Source organism: Neoarius graeffei, chromosome 5 (genome assembly GCF_027579695.1).
Source record: "Neoarius graeffei isolate fNeoGra1 chromosome 5, fNeoGra1.pri, whole genome shotgun sequence".
Lineage (NCBI taxonomy): Eukaryota > Metazoa > Chordata > Actinopteri > Siluriformes > Ariidae > Neoarius > Neoarius graeffei.
Genome location: NC_083573.1, coordinates 111,617,488 through 111,629,655, shown reverse-complemented (window position 1 = coordinate 111,629,655; position 12,168 = coordinate 111,617,488). Strand labels below are relative to the sequence as shown.

The 12,168-nt window shown below is 41.3% G+C and overlaps 1 protein-coding gene across 4 annotated transcripts in view; it reads left to right on the top strand.

Annotated features, from left to right (window-relative positions):
- Nucleotides 1-12,168, top strand: part of si:ch73-103b11.2 (trichohyalin) — a 299,632-nt gene that overhangs the window by 139,656 nt on the left and 147,808 nt on the right. For all 4 annotated transcript variants that reach the window (XM_060922770.1, XM_060922768.1, XM_060922767.1 and 1 more), the window contains exons 11-14: nt 6,185-6,241; nt 6,966-7,034; nt 8,108-8,197; nt 9,086-9,195. In XM_060922770.1, coding sequence (XP_060778753.1) covers nt 6,185-6,241; nt 6,966-7,034; nt 8,108-8,197; nt 9,086-9,195 — 326 coding nt within the window. The remainder of the gene's footprint in view (nt 1-6,184; nt 6,242-6,965; nt 7,035-8,107; nt 8,198-9,085; nt 9,196-12,168) is intronic.

The following is a 12,168-nucleotide window of genomic DNA, read 5'->3' as shown; positions in this document are numbered from 1 at the left end:
TATAGGTCCTCATTAAGTGGGATCTGTTTACAGATCATCAAGTGGGGTTCATTTATAGGTCCTCATTAAGTGGGATCGGTTTACAGATCATCAAGTGGGGTTCATTTATAGGTCCTCATTAAGTGGGATCTGTTTACAGATCATCAAGTGGGGTTCATTTATAGGTCCTCATTAAGTGGGATCGGTTTACAGATCATCAAGTGGGGTTCATTTATAGGTCCTCATTAAGTGGGATCTGTTTACAGATCATCAAGTGGGGTTCATTTATAGGTCCTCATTAAGTGGGATCTGTTTACAGATCATCAAGTGGGATTCATTTATAGGTCCTCATTAAGTGGGATCGGTTTACAGATCATCAAGTGGGGTTCGTTTATAGGTCCTCATTAAGTGGGATCGGTTTACAGATCATCAAGTGGGGTTCATTTATAGGTCCTCATTAAGTGGGATTGGTTTACAGGTCCTCATTAAGTGGGATTGGTTTACAGATCCTCATTAAGTGGGATCGGTTTACAGATCATCAAGTGGGTTTCATTTATAGGTCCTCATTAAGTGGGATCTGTTTACAGGTCCTCATTAAGTGGGATCGGTTTACAGATCATCAAGTGGGGTTTGTTTATAGGTCCTCATTAAGTGGGATCTGTTTACAGATCATCAATTGGGGTTCATTTATAGGTCCTCATTAAGTGGGATCTGTTTACAGATCATCAAGTGGGGTTCATTTATAGGTCCTCATTAAGTGGGATTGGTTTACAGATCATCAAGTGGGGTTCGTTTGTAGGTCCTCATTAAGTGGGATCTGTTTACAGATCATCAAGTGGGGTTCATTTATAGGTCCTCATTAAGTGGGATCTGTTTACAGATCATCAAGTGGGGTTCATTTATAGGTCCTCATTAAGTGGGATCGGTTTACAGATCATCAAGTGGGGTTCATTTATAGGTCCTCATTAAGTGGGATCGGTTTACAGATCATCAAGTGGGGTTCATTTATAGGTCCTCATTAAGTGGGATCGGTTTACAGATCATCAAGTGGGGTTCATTTATAGGTCCTCATTAAGTGGGATCGGTTTACAGATCATCAAGTGGGGTTCGTTTATAGGTCCTCATTAAGTGGGATCTGTTTACAGATCATCAAGTGGGGTTCATTTATAGGTCCTCATTAAGTGGGATCGGTTTACAGGTCCTCATTAAGTGGGATTGGTTTACAGATCATCAAGTGAGGTTCATTTATAGGTCCTCATTAAGTGGGATCGGTTTACAGGTCCTCATTAAGTGGGATTGGTTTACAGATCATCAAGTGAGGTTCATTTATAGGTCCTCATTAAGTGTGATCGGTTTACAGATCATCAAGTGGGGTTCGTTTATAGGTCCTCATTAAGTGGGATCGGTTTACAGATCATCAAGTGGGGTTTGTTTATAGGTCCTCATTAAGTGGGATTGGTTTACAGATCATCAAGTGAGGTTCATTTATAGGTCCTCATTAAGTGGGATTGGTTTACAGATCATCAAGTGGGGTTCATTTATAGGTCCTCATTAAGTGGGATCTGTTTACAGGTCCTCATTAAGTGGGATCGGTTTACAGATCATCAAGTGGGGTTCATTTATAGGTCCTCATTAAGTGGGATCTGTTTTCAGGTCCTCATTAAGTGGGATCGGTTTACAGATCATCAAGTGGGGTTCATTTATAGGTCCTCATTAAGTGGGATTGGTTTACAGATCATCAAGTGGGGTTCATTTATAGGTCCTCATTAAGTGGGATCGGTTTACAGATCATCAAGTGGGGTTTGTTTATAGGTCCTCATTAAGTGGGATCTGTTTACAGATCATCAAGTGGGGTTCATTTATAGGTCCTCATTAAGTGGGATCGGTTTACAGGTCCTCATTAAGTGGGATTGGTTTACAGATCATCAAGTGAGGTTCATTTATAGGTCCTCATTAAGTGGGATCGGTTTACAGGTCCTCATTAAGTGGGATGGGTTTACAGATCATCAAGTGAGGTTCATTTATAGGTCCTCATTAAGTGGGATCGGTTTACAGATCATCAAGTGGGGTTCGTTTATAGGTCCTCATTAAGTGGGATCGGTTTACAGATCATCAAGTGGGGTTTGTTTATAGGTCCTCATTAAGTGGGATTGGTTTACAGATCATCAAGTGAGGTTCATTTATAGGTCCTCATTAAGTGGGATTGGTTTACAGATCATCAAGTGGGGTTCATTTATAGGTCCTCATTAAGTGGGATCTGTTTACAGGTCCTCATTAAGTGGGATCGGTTTACAGATCATCAAGTGGGGTTCATTTATAGGTCCTCATTAAGTGGGATCTGTTTTCAGGTCCTCATTAAGTGGGATCTGTTTACAGATCATCAAGTGGGGTTCATTTATAGGTCCTCATTAAGTGGGATTGGTTTACAGATCATCAAGTGGGGTTCATTTATAGGTCCTCATTAAGTGGGATCGGTTTACAGATCATCAAGTGGGGTTTGTTTATAGGTCCTCATTAAGTGGGATCTGTTTACAGATCATCAAGTGGGGTTCATTTATAGGTCCTCATTAAGTGGGATCGGTTTACAGGTCCTCATTAAGTGGGATTGGTTTACAGATCATCAAGTGAGGTTCATTTATAGGTCCTCATTAAGTGGGATCGGTTTACAGGTCCTCATTAAGTGGGATTGGTTTACAGATCATCAAGTGAGGTTCATTTATAGGTCCTCATTAAGTGGGATCGGTTTACAGATCATCAAGTGGGGTTCGTTTATAGGTCCTCATTAAGTGGGATTGGTTTACAGGTCCTCATTAAGTGGGATTGGTTTACAGATCATCAAGTGAGGTTCATTTATAGGTCCTCATTAAGTGGGATTGGTTTACAGATCATCAAGTGGGGTTCATTTATAGGTCCTCATTAAGTGGGATCTGTTTACAGGTCCTCATTAAGTGGGATCGGTTTACAGATCATCAAGTGGGGTTCATTTATAGGTCCTCATTAAGTGGGATCTGTTTTCAGGTCCTCATTAAGTGGGATCGGTTTACAGATCATCAAGTGGGGTTCATTTATAGGTCCTCATTAAGTGGGATCTGTTTACAGGTCCTCATTAAATGGGATTGGTTTGCAGATCATCAAGTGGGGTTCGTTTATAGGTCCTCATTAAGTGGGATCGGTTTACAGATCATCAAGTGGGGTTCGTTTATAGGTCCTCATTATTGGGATTGGTTTACAGGTCCTCATTAAGTGGGATCGGTTTACAGGTCCTCAAGTGGGGTTCATTTATAGGTCCTCATTAAGTGGGATCGGTTTACAGATCATCAAGTGAGGTTCATTTACAGGTCCTCATTAAGTGGGATCGGTTTACAGATCATCAAGTGGGGTTCATTTATAGGTCCTCATTAAGTGGGATCTGTTTACAGGTCCTCATTAAATTGGATTGGTTTGCAGATCATCAAGTGGGGTTCGTTTATAGGTCCTCATTGAGTGGGATCGGTTTACAGATCATCAAGTGGGGTTCGTTTATAGGTCCTCATTATTGGGATTGGTTTACAGGTCCTCATTAAGTGGGATCGGTTTACAGGTCCTCAAGTGGGGTTCATTTATAGGTCCTCATTAAGTGGGATCGGTTTACAGATCATCAAGTGAGGTTCATTTACAGGTCCTCATTAAGTGGGATCGGTTTACAGATCATCAAGTGGGGTTTGTTTATAGGTCCTCTTTAAGTGGGATCAGTTTGCAGGTCCTCGTTAAGTGGGATTAATTTACAGGTCCTCGTTAAGTGGGATTGGTTTACAGATCATCAAGTGGGGTTCGTTTGTAGGTCCTCGTTAAGTGGGACTGGTTTACAGATCATCAAGTGGGGTTCGTTTGTAGATCCTCCTTAAGTGGGACTGGTTTACAGATCATCAAGTGGGGTTCATTTATAGGGCCTCTTTAAGTGGGATAAGTTTGCAGGTCCTCATTAAGTGGGATTGGTTGACAGGTCCTTGTTAAGTGGGATTAATTTACAGGTCCTTGTTAAGTGGGATTAATTTACAGGTCCTTGTTAAGTGGGATTGGTTTACAGGTCCTCATTAAGTGGGATTGGTTTACAGATCATCAAGTGGGGTTCATTTATAGGTCCTTGTTAAGTGGGATTGGTTTACAGATCAAGTGGGGTTTGTTTATAGGCCCTCTTTAAGTGGGAACAGTTTGCAGGTCCTCATTAAGTGGGACTGGTTTACAGGTCCTTGTTAAGTGGGATTAATGTCCAGGTCCTCATTAAGTGGGATTAATTTACAGGTCCTTGTTAAGTAGGATTAATTTACAGGTCCTCATTAAGTGGGATTGGTTTACAGGTCCTCGTTAAGTGGGATTGGTTTACAGATCATCAAGTGGGGTTCGTTTATAGGTCCTCTTTTTCAGTAGAATCAGTTTGCAGATCCTCGTTAAGTGGGATTAGTTTACAGGTCCTCGTTAAGTGGGATTCATTTGCAGGTCCTTGTTAATGGGATCGGTTTACAGGTCCTCTTTTAGTGGTATCCGTTTACAGCTCCTCATTAAGTTTGACTAGTTTACAGGTCTTCGATAAGTGGGATAGGTTCACAGGTCCTCGTTAAGTGGGATCCATTTGCAGGTCCTTGTTAATTTTGATTGGTTTACAGATCATGGTTATAGTGAGAATGGTTTACAGATCCTCGTTAAAGGTGTCACTGCATCGTTTTTTCATTAACTGTGCGGTGGTCTCTAGTATGAATGAATGCCCTGTGAGCCGGTTTTGGTGAAAAACATGCTGTGGTGTTCCTGTTTCAGGCTGTTCTAGTTTGGTGGAGGAGTGGGTGGGGAGAGAACGACAGGATTTCAGCTCTTACTCATTAATATTCATGACATGTAAACATATCGCTTCTGATTGGCTAACAGCACTGTGACGCTCCCTCCAGTGGGTTATGGGCGAGGCCATGAATACTAATTTTCGAAGTGACGTAAGTTCGTAGGGCTTTTTCTGATTCGCTCGTTTTTCCGTCTATTTTCTTTCACAGGCTGATACAGGGAATGGGGGTAGAAGAACATTTTCACGTGCAGCATGCATACGCAACTCGCAGTGACCTATGGTATTTCAAAAAGAGCCAGTATTAAACGGTTTGTCGTGGAATGACACCTTTAAGTAGGATTTGTTTACGCAGGCTCATTAATTTGAATTAGATGACAGATATATTTAAAATGAAAAGCTAATTAGTATCAAAGTTTGTGTGTGTGATTGCTTGCTAAAGGTCTACTTCAGTTAAGGATAAAGGGTTTAACACTTTTGATGGGGTACTCTAAGTATTTGTGTGTGTGTGTGTGTGTGTGTGTGTGTGTCGGGTTTAGCTGCCAGCGTAGCCCTCATACTCACCCCACACCTCACACTCCCCTAATATAAATAGCTGTTGGCGGCGTCAAATCTACTGAAAGCTGAAATACACACTCTCTCTCTCACACACACAATTCATGAGCAGTCATATGGAAGGAAACACTGAATGTGTGAACACAGATGTGTGTGAAGACGAGTACACAGATGAAGCTCAATAAGATTAAGGTACTCTGATCTTAACTGTAGTGTGTGCGTGATAGATAGATAGATAGATAGATAGATAGATAGATAGATAGATAGATAGATAGATAGATAGATAGATAGATCAGCACATTTTAAGTAGATGACTATAGACTTTTTAATAAAATAGATTATTTCTTCAGTCACCTAAAGGAACACAGTAGTTGCTTTGCGTTTGTTAGCGTGCTAGCTACAGGACAGGCAGGTGTTGGTTTCGTTCCTTTGGCAGGTCTGTCCTCACCGACATGCTGCCGTCGCAATCCAGATACGCAGCTGAAGGTTTTGTACAATCACAGAGTACTAAAAATTATTTACACTCTAATTAAATATGTAGAAATGCCATGTTTATTCTGTGTTTGTGCTGTTAGTTGAAAGGTATTTAGTGATTTATATGAAAGAGAGTCGCATTTAATCGACAGCTAGTGACAATTTCTTAGCTGTTAGCTGACAGTTATTCGCAGCTAGCTGTTTGCTAAGAACTTTAGCACAACTCTAGCAGAGAAATGTGTAAATATATAATATCTAGAGATGTGAGGCAGATAGAACAGGCTTGATTTTGTATTGTGTTTTGATTTGTCATTATTTCAGTGTGAGTGAAGCGAGAGTGTGGATTTAATTCCTTGCTTTATTTTCCAGCCTGATCTTCTGAACTTTAAGAAAGGATGGATGACCAAACTGTACGAGGACGGCCTGGTGAGTGTGAGTGTGTGTGTGTGAAACCTTAAAAAGTGAACACATTAAACTTTGATGGAGGTCATAATAATAATTATAATAATAATTATTGTAATAATATAAAGAAAAATCTTAGATTCCTTTCAGAAAAGATAAAACAGTCTTCTAAAATCTGAGCGCATGAGTGATTCAAACTGCACAAAAAATATAAAAGCAGTAAAAAACGGTTTAAAAAATTTATTTTCAAGCTTAAACCTAATGATTTGCCAAAAAAATGTATAAAAAAGTTTTTAAAAAGTTATTAACAAGTAAACATAACATGGAGGCGACTGTTTAATAAGAATTCTAAACTTTAGACGGATTAAAAAAATCCTGCGCGTATAGAATGTGCAGGTAGCTCATGTAGTTTTTTAAGAATAGATGTAATTTATTTGTTTGTGCTTTTTGAATGTTTTTATTGTTGGAGTGGAGATGGTTGCGCTGGTGTTCTGGACCAGCTGTAAGTCTGCAGTCTGACGCTGATCCAGTTTATTGCTCACAGATTCATGGACTGGTGTTTCTGCCTCCTCTGTAGAGAAAAAAAAACTGATAAATGTGTGTGATGTTTAACACAACGTAGGACATGTTCGGAATGTGAGGATCAGATTCTACAGTCATGTAAAGTTCTTAAACCATAAAAATATCCTCTGAATAAAATGTGAAGTGTATTTGGCCTATCTAACGTGTGTGTGTGTGTGTGTTTCAGTGGAAGAAGCACTGGTTCGTTCTGACTGATCAGAGTCTGAGATATTACAGAGACTCCATCGCTGAAGAGGTCAGTCTGAGGCTACATCCACACGACAACGGCAACGAGATTTTTTTTTTTTTAAATATCGCGTCCACATGGGCAACGGATCAGTAAAATTTCAGGTTCATATGGCAACGCAACGCTTGCTGAAAACGATGCAATACACATGCCACACCTCTAGGTGCGCTGTAAGACGGTCCCATCGAAGACACTGAAACTACTACTACTATGGGGGCCGCCATTGTTGTTGTTATGAATGACGCGCGCGAGAGTGCTGCTTGTTCTAGTCATGTGGTTGTGACGTCATCGTAAACAAATCCGTTCTACTCACGCACACGCCTTCTCGCTCCCTATCCTATGGATATAGTCCCTTAAATCACGTGCTCGTTTTTTGAATGGAGACGCGGAAAGAGGAATGAACGGGGGTAGATGGAAGCCAGTACGCCAACATTCTGAGATCCTCCAGAATTCTTTAATGGTCCTGAATAAATTGAATGCTACACGTTGATGGATTACTTTGTTCTTCTACGCCCTTTTTGAGGAATGTATTGTAGGACTTAAACCAACATCTGAAGAGGTGAGATCGCTCCTATTTTTGCTGGCGGGCTATTCTCTCACTCTGTCTCTCACTCACTCTCTCTCTCTCTCTCTCTCTCTCTCTCTCTCTCTCTCTCACTTTGCACCATTACACAATAAATATTCACAGTGAAAATATTTTGTAAGTGCATTTCATGAACCAAGTTATAGGATTTGTTGACAACTCGCATCGAGTTCGTTACACTTCTACCCGGCGTGAAGCACTGACAGTCATGTGGTTGTGACGTCATCGTAAACAAATCCGTTCTATTCATCCAGACGACTTCGCAACGGCGCCGTTGCCAGATTTTTCCACTCTGGAACCCGTTCTCAAAAGATTTCGTTTTGGGGCACCCAAAACACCGGTGCCGTGTGGACGCCAGGCCGAAACGATAAACAATTTTATCAGATTCACTTGAATCCGTTGCCGTGTGGACAGGGCCTGAGTGTTTGGTGTGTAAGTGATTGTGTGTGTGTGTGTGAGAGAGAGAGGGACGGACTTACATCAGTGTGTGTTACCTCAGGCAGCGGATGTGGACGGAGAGATTGATTTGTCCACGTGTCATGATGTCACTGAGTTTCCAGTGCAGAGGAACTACGGCTTCCAAATCCATGTGAGTCTCACACTGTCCACTTTATTAGGAACACCTGCACTTTCCTGCAGTTCTGTAATCAGCGTAATTGCATAAAATCATGCGCCTCCAGGTCAAGAGCTTCAGTTACTGTTCACGCCATCCATCAGAATGGGGAAAAAGTCTGATCTCTGTCACTTGGTCCCGCATGTTGTGGTTTGAGTGTTTCAGAAACAACAAACATGAACGGAGTGACCGTTCTGTTGGGTGGAAATGCCTTGTTGATTAGAGAGGTCGGAGGAAAATGGTCAGCTTCTACAGTCACTCTTTGTAACTGTGGTGAGCAGAAAAGCATCTAAGCATGAACAGGACACCATAATTTGAGGTGTATGAGCTACAACAGCAGGAGATCACATCAGGTTCCTCTCCTGTCAGCCAGGAACATGAATCTGAGGTTGTCCTGAGCACAGACTCACCCACACTGGACCTGAGCATCACCTCATCTTTATCCAGTTTTCATCTAATACATAACTGAATTAGTCTTTACTGAGCAATATTATAGCAAGCACAAATAAATATGATCATCACTCCTTCACTGTCCGTATTCTCTCGTTATTCTCTTCCCGTTCGAGGCTTTTTTAAATCATGGTCGTCTTCTCATGTTGTATTTCATATTAGTATATTTGACTACATGTTTGTTTTAGTATAAAATAACTATAAAAATTGATGTTGGCTGTCATGATGTATCCTGTTTGACAAGCAAAAAAAATCTTTATCGCTCTGCATGTGTTGGATCTGACAAATAAATAAAACGCAGCTCACATATTTTTAATGAGTCATTAATGTTTGTGAGGTGACATGGCAGTCAGTTACACGTGATCAATTTATAAACTGTCTCTCTGTCTGACTGTCTGTCTGTCTGTCTGTCAGAGTAAGGAGGGGGCGTTCACTCTCTCTGCTATGACTTCTGGGATACGGAGGAATTGGATTCAGGCCATAATGAAGAGTGTTAAACCCACAATCACACCAGACGTCACACGGTACATTTAATATTCCTCTTCTATAACTACTGTAGTTTATGCTTTTAATTCCGACAGCCTCATTATAGCAGCTCCGTATATTACTGTGTTTACGGTAGGTGTGTTACTCCATCAGTTACGGTAGTTTGTTTATTTGTGAGTGTTTTTGCAATAGGTACATCACTCCATCAGTTGCGATTGTTTGTTTATTACCTCACCTGGGATGGAGTCCACCAGGGGGCGAGGTATCATTTTCGGTGGGGTTTCTTTCTTTCTTTCTTTCTTTGATTTTTTTGTTCACAATATTACGGGAAAACGGCTGGACCAATCTTCATGAAACTTTCAGGATACAGTGGTGCTTGAAAGTTTGTGAACCCTTTAGAATTTTCTATATTTCTGCATAAATATGACCGAAAACAACATCCGATTTTCACACAAGTCCTAAAAGTGGATAAAGAGAACCCAGTTAAACAAATGAGACAAAAATATTATACTTGGTCATTTATTTATTGAGGAAAATGATCCAATATTACAGATCTGTGAGTGGCAAAAGTATGTGAACCTCTAGGATTAGCAGTTAATTTGAAGGTGAAATTAGAGTCAGGTGTTTTCAATCAATGGGATGACGATCAGGTGTGAGTGGGCACCCTGTTTTATTTAAAGAACAGGGATCTATCAAAGTCTGATCTTCACAACACGTTTGTGGAAGTGCATCATGGCACAAACAAAGGAGATTTCTGAGGACCTCAGAAAAAGTGTTGTTGATGCTCATCAGGCTGGAAAAGGTTACAAAACCATCTCTAAAGAGTTTGGACTCCACCAATCCACAGTCAGACAGATTGTGTACAAATGGAGGAAATTCAAGACCATTGTTACCCTCCCCAGGAGTGGTCGACCAACAAAGATCACTCCAAGAGCAAGGAGTGTAATAGTCGGTGAGGTCACAAAGGACCTCAGAGTAACTTCTAAGCAACTGAAGGCCCCTCCCACACTGCTCTCCAAAAAGAACATTGCTGCTCATCTGCAGTTTGCTAAAGATGACGTGGACAAGCCAGAAGGCTATTGGAAAAATGTTTTGTGGATGGATGAAACCTAAATAGAACTTTTTGGTTTAAATGAGAAGCGCTATGTTTGGAGAAAGGAAAACACTGCATTCCAGCATAAGAACCTTATCCCATCTGTGAAACATGGTGGTGGTAGTATCATGGTTTGGGCCTGTTTTGCTGCATCTGGGCCAGGACAGCTTGCCATCATTGATGGAACAATGAATTCTGAATTATACCAGCGAATTCTAAAGGAAAATGTCAGGACATCTGTCCATGAACTGAATCTCAAGAGAAGGTGGGTCATGCAGCAAGACAACGACCCTAAGCACACAAGTCGTTCTACCAAAGAATGGTTAAAGAAGAATAAAGTGAATGTTTTGGAATGGCCAAGTCAAAGTCCTGACCTTAATCCAATGGAAATGTTGTGGAAGGACCTGAAGCGAGCAGTTCATGTGAGGAAACCCACCAACATCCCAGAGTTGAAGCTGTTCTGTACGGAGGAACGGGCTAAAATTCCTCCAAGCCGGTGCGCAGGACTGATCAACAGTTACCGCAAACGTTTAGTTGCAGTTATTGCTGCACAAGGGGGTCACACCAGATACTGAAAGCAAAGGTTCACATACGTTTGCCACTCACAGATATGTAATATTGGATCATTTTCCTCAATAAATAAATGACCAAGTCTAATATTTTTGTCTCATTTGTTTAACTGGGTTCTCTTTATCTACTTTTAGAACTTGTGTGAAAATCTGATGATGTTTTAGGTCATATTTATGCAGGAATATAGAAAATTCTAAAGGGTTCACAAACTTTCAAGCACCACTGTAGATGGGCATTGTTCTCAAATAGAGCCTCCAACATTTTGAGGGTCATCCAGTCAAGGTTTTTGTGGTGACTGCCTTGTATAGAGGCGCTAGCCACTACGTCATCCTGCTGTAAGAGTGACAGCCGTACACTGCGCATGCGCATTCATGTGTTCCTCTTAAAATGGCCGGTGAGTGAATAGAATTCGGTTTACCACTCGAAATAAATGGACTAAAGAAATCGCTTTCAGATATTTTTATGCTTATTACAGAGGGAAAGTGTGTTCCGCTGAGCTCTAGCACCGGGCCATTTCCGGGAAATAAGAGTTTGGGTCGTGGCGACAGCGTGTGTGTGTCAGCCTCGGCTCAGAGGTTTCAGTTTGGAAAACTGTAAGAGGGAAGAGTAGAATAATATAAAGTACAGACACTTGGTATACGTATTTTACTTCTGTGATTTTTAAATTGTTCATTTTTGGATTACGCTTCATTTTTGTGGCTACTGCCTCACAGAGTAAATATATATGCTGTATTTACTGTATGGACACGGGATCAGAAAACTATTTTATTTATAAGCAGCAGCCACATGGACCCAGAGGGGACCGTTTTTTTTCATGATATCTTCCTTCATATTCATCATCAGTGCTTCCGGGTGAGGTTTGCTTGTTTGTTAGTGTTTTTAGTGTGTTCTTAACATAGCCGTGAAACGTTAGGAAGTACTGTTGCTTTCCGACACACAACTTATCCCACTGCGTCTAAGTCATCTCTGGTCATCTTGCAGTGCTTGCCACTGGATTCAGGTGATAAGGAAGAGAGGGTACGGTAGTTGCAGTGCAACAACTACATCACCTTAAACAAATATGTGTGCAGGAACTGGTGGTTGGAGAATCCAGTGGTGATGGGAGATTGGCAAAGTGACAGGTACCCGATAGTACTGGGAGTCGTAGTCAAGAACCTGCACGCTGGCGGTCTGGAACTGAAAGTCGTTCTGTTATGCCAGCTGGAGCAATGTAACAGTTTGGCAGCACTCTAGATGTGAGAGCAGCTCTATTTAGCAAGGCCACTGCTCTACCCATATGGGAAAGGGGTTAGAAAAGGTACCCCAAACATTGGTTGCTCCTCTTCACCCGGTCAGCTAACCGCGACTG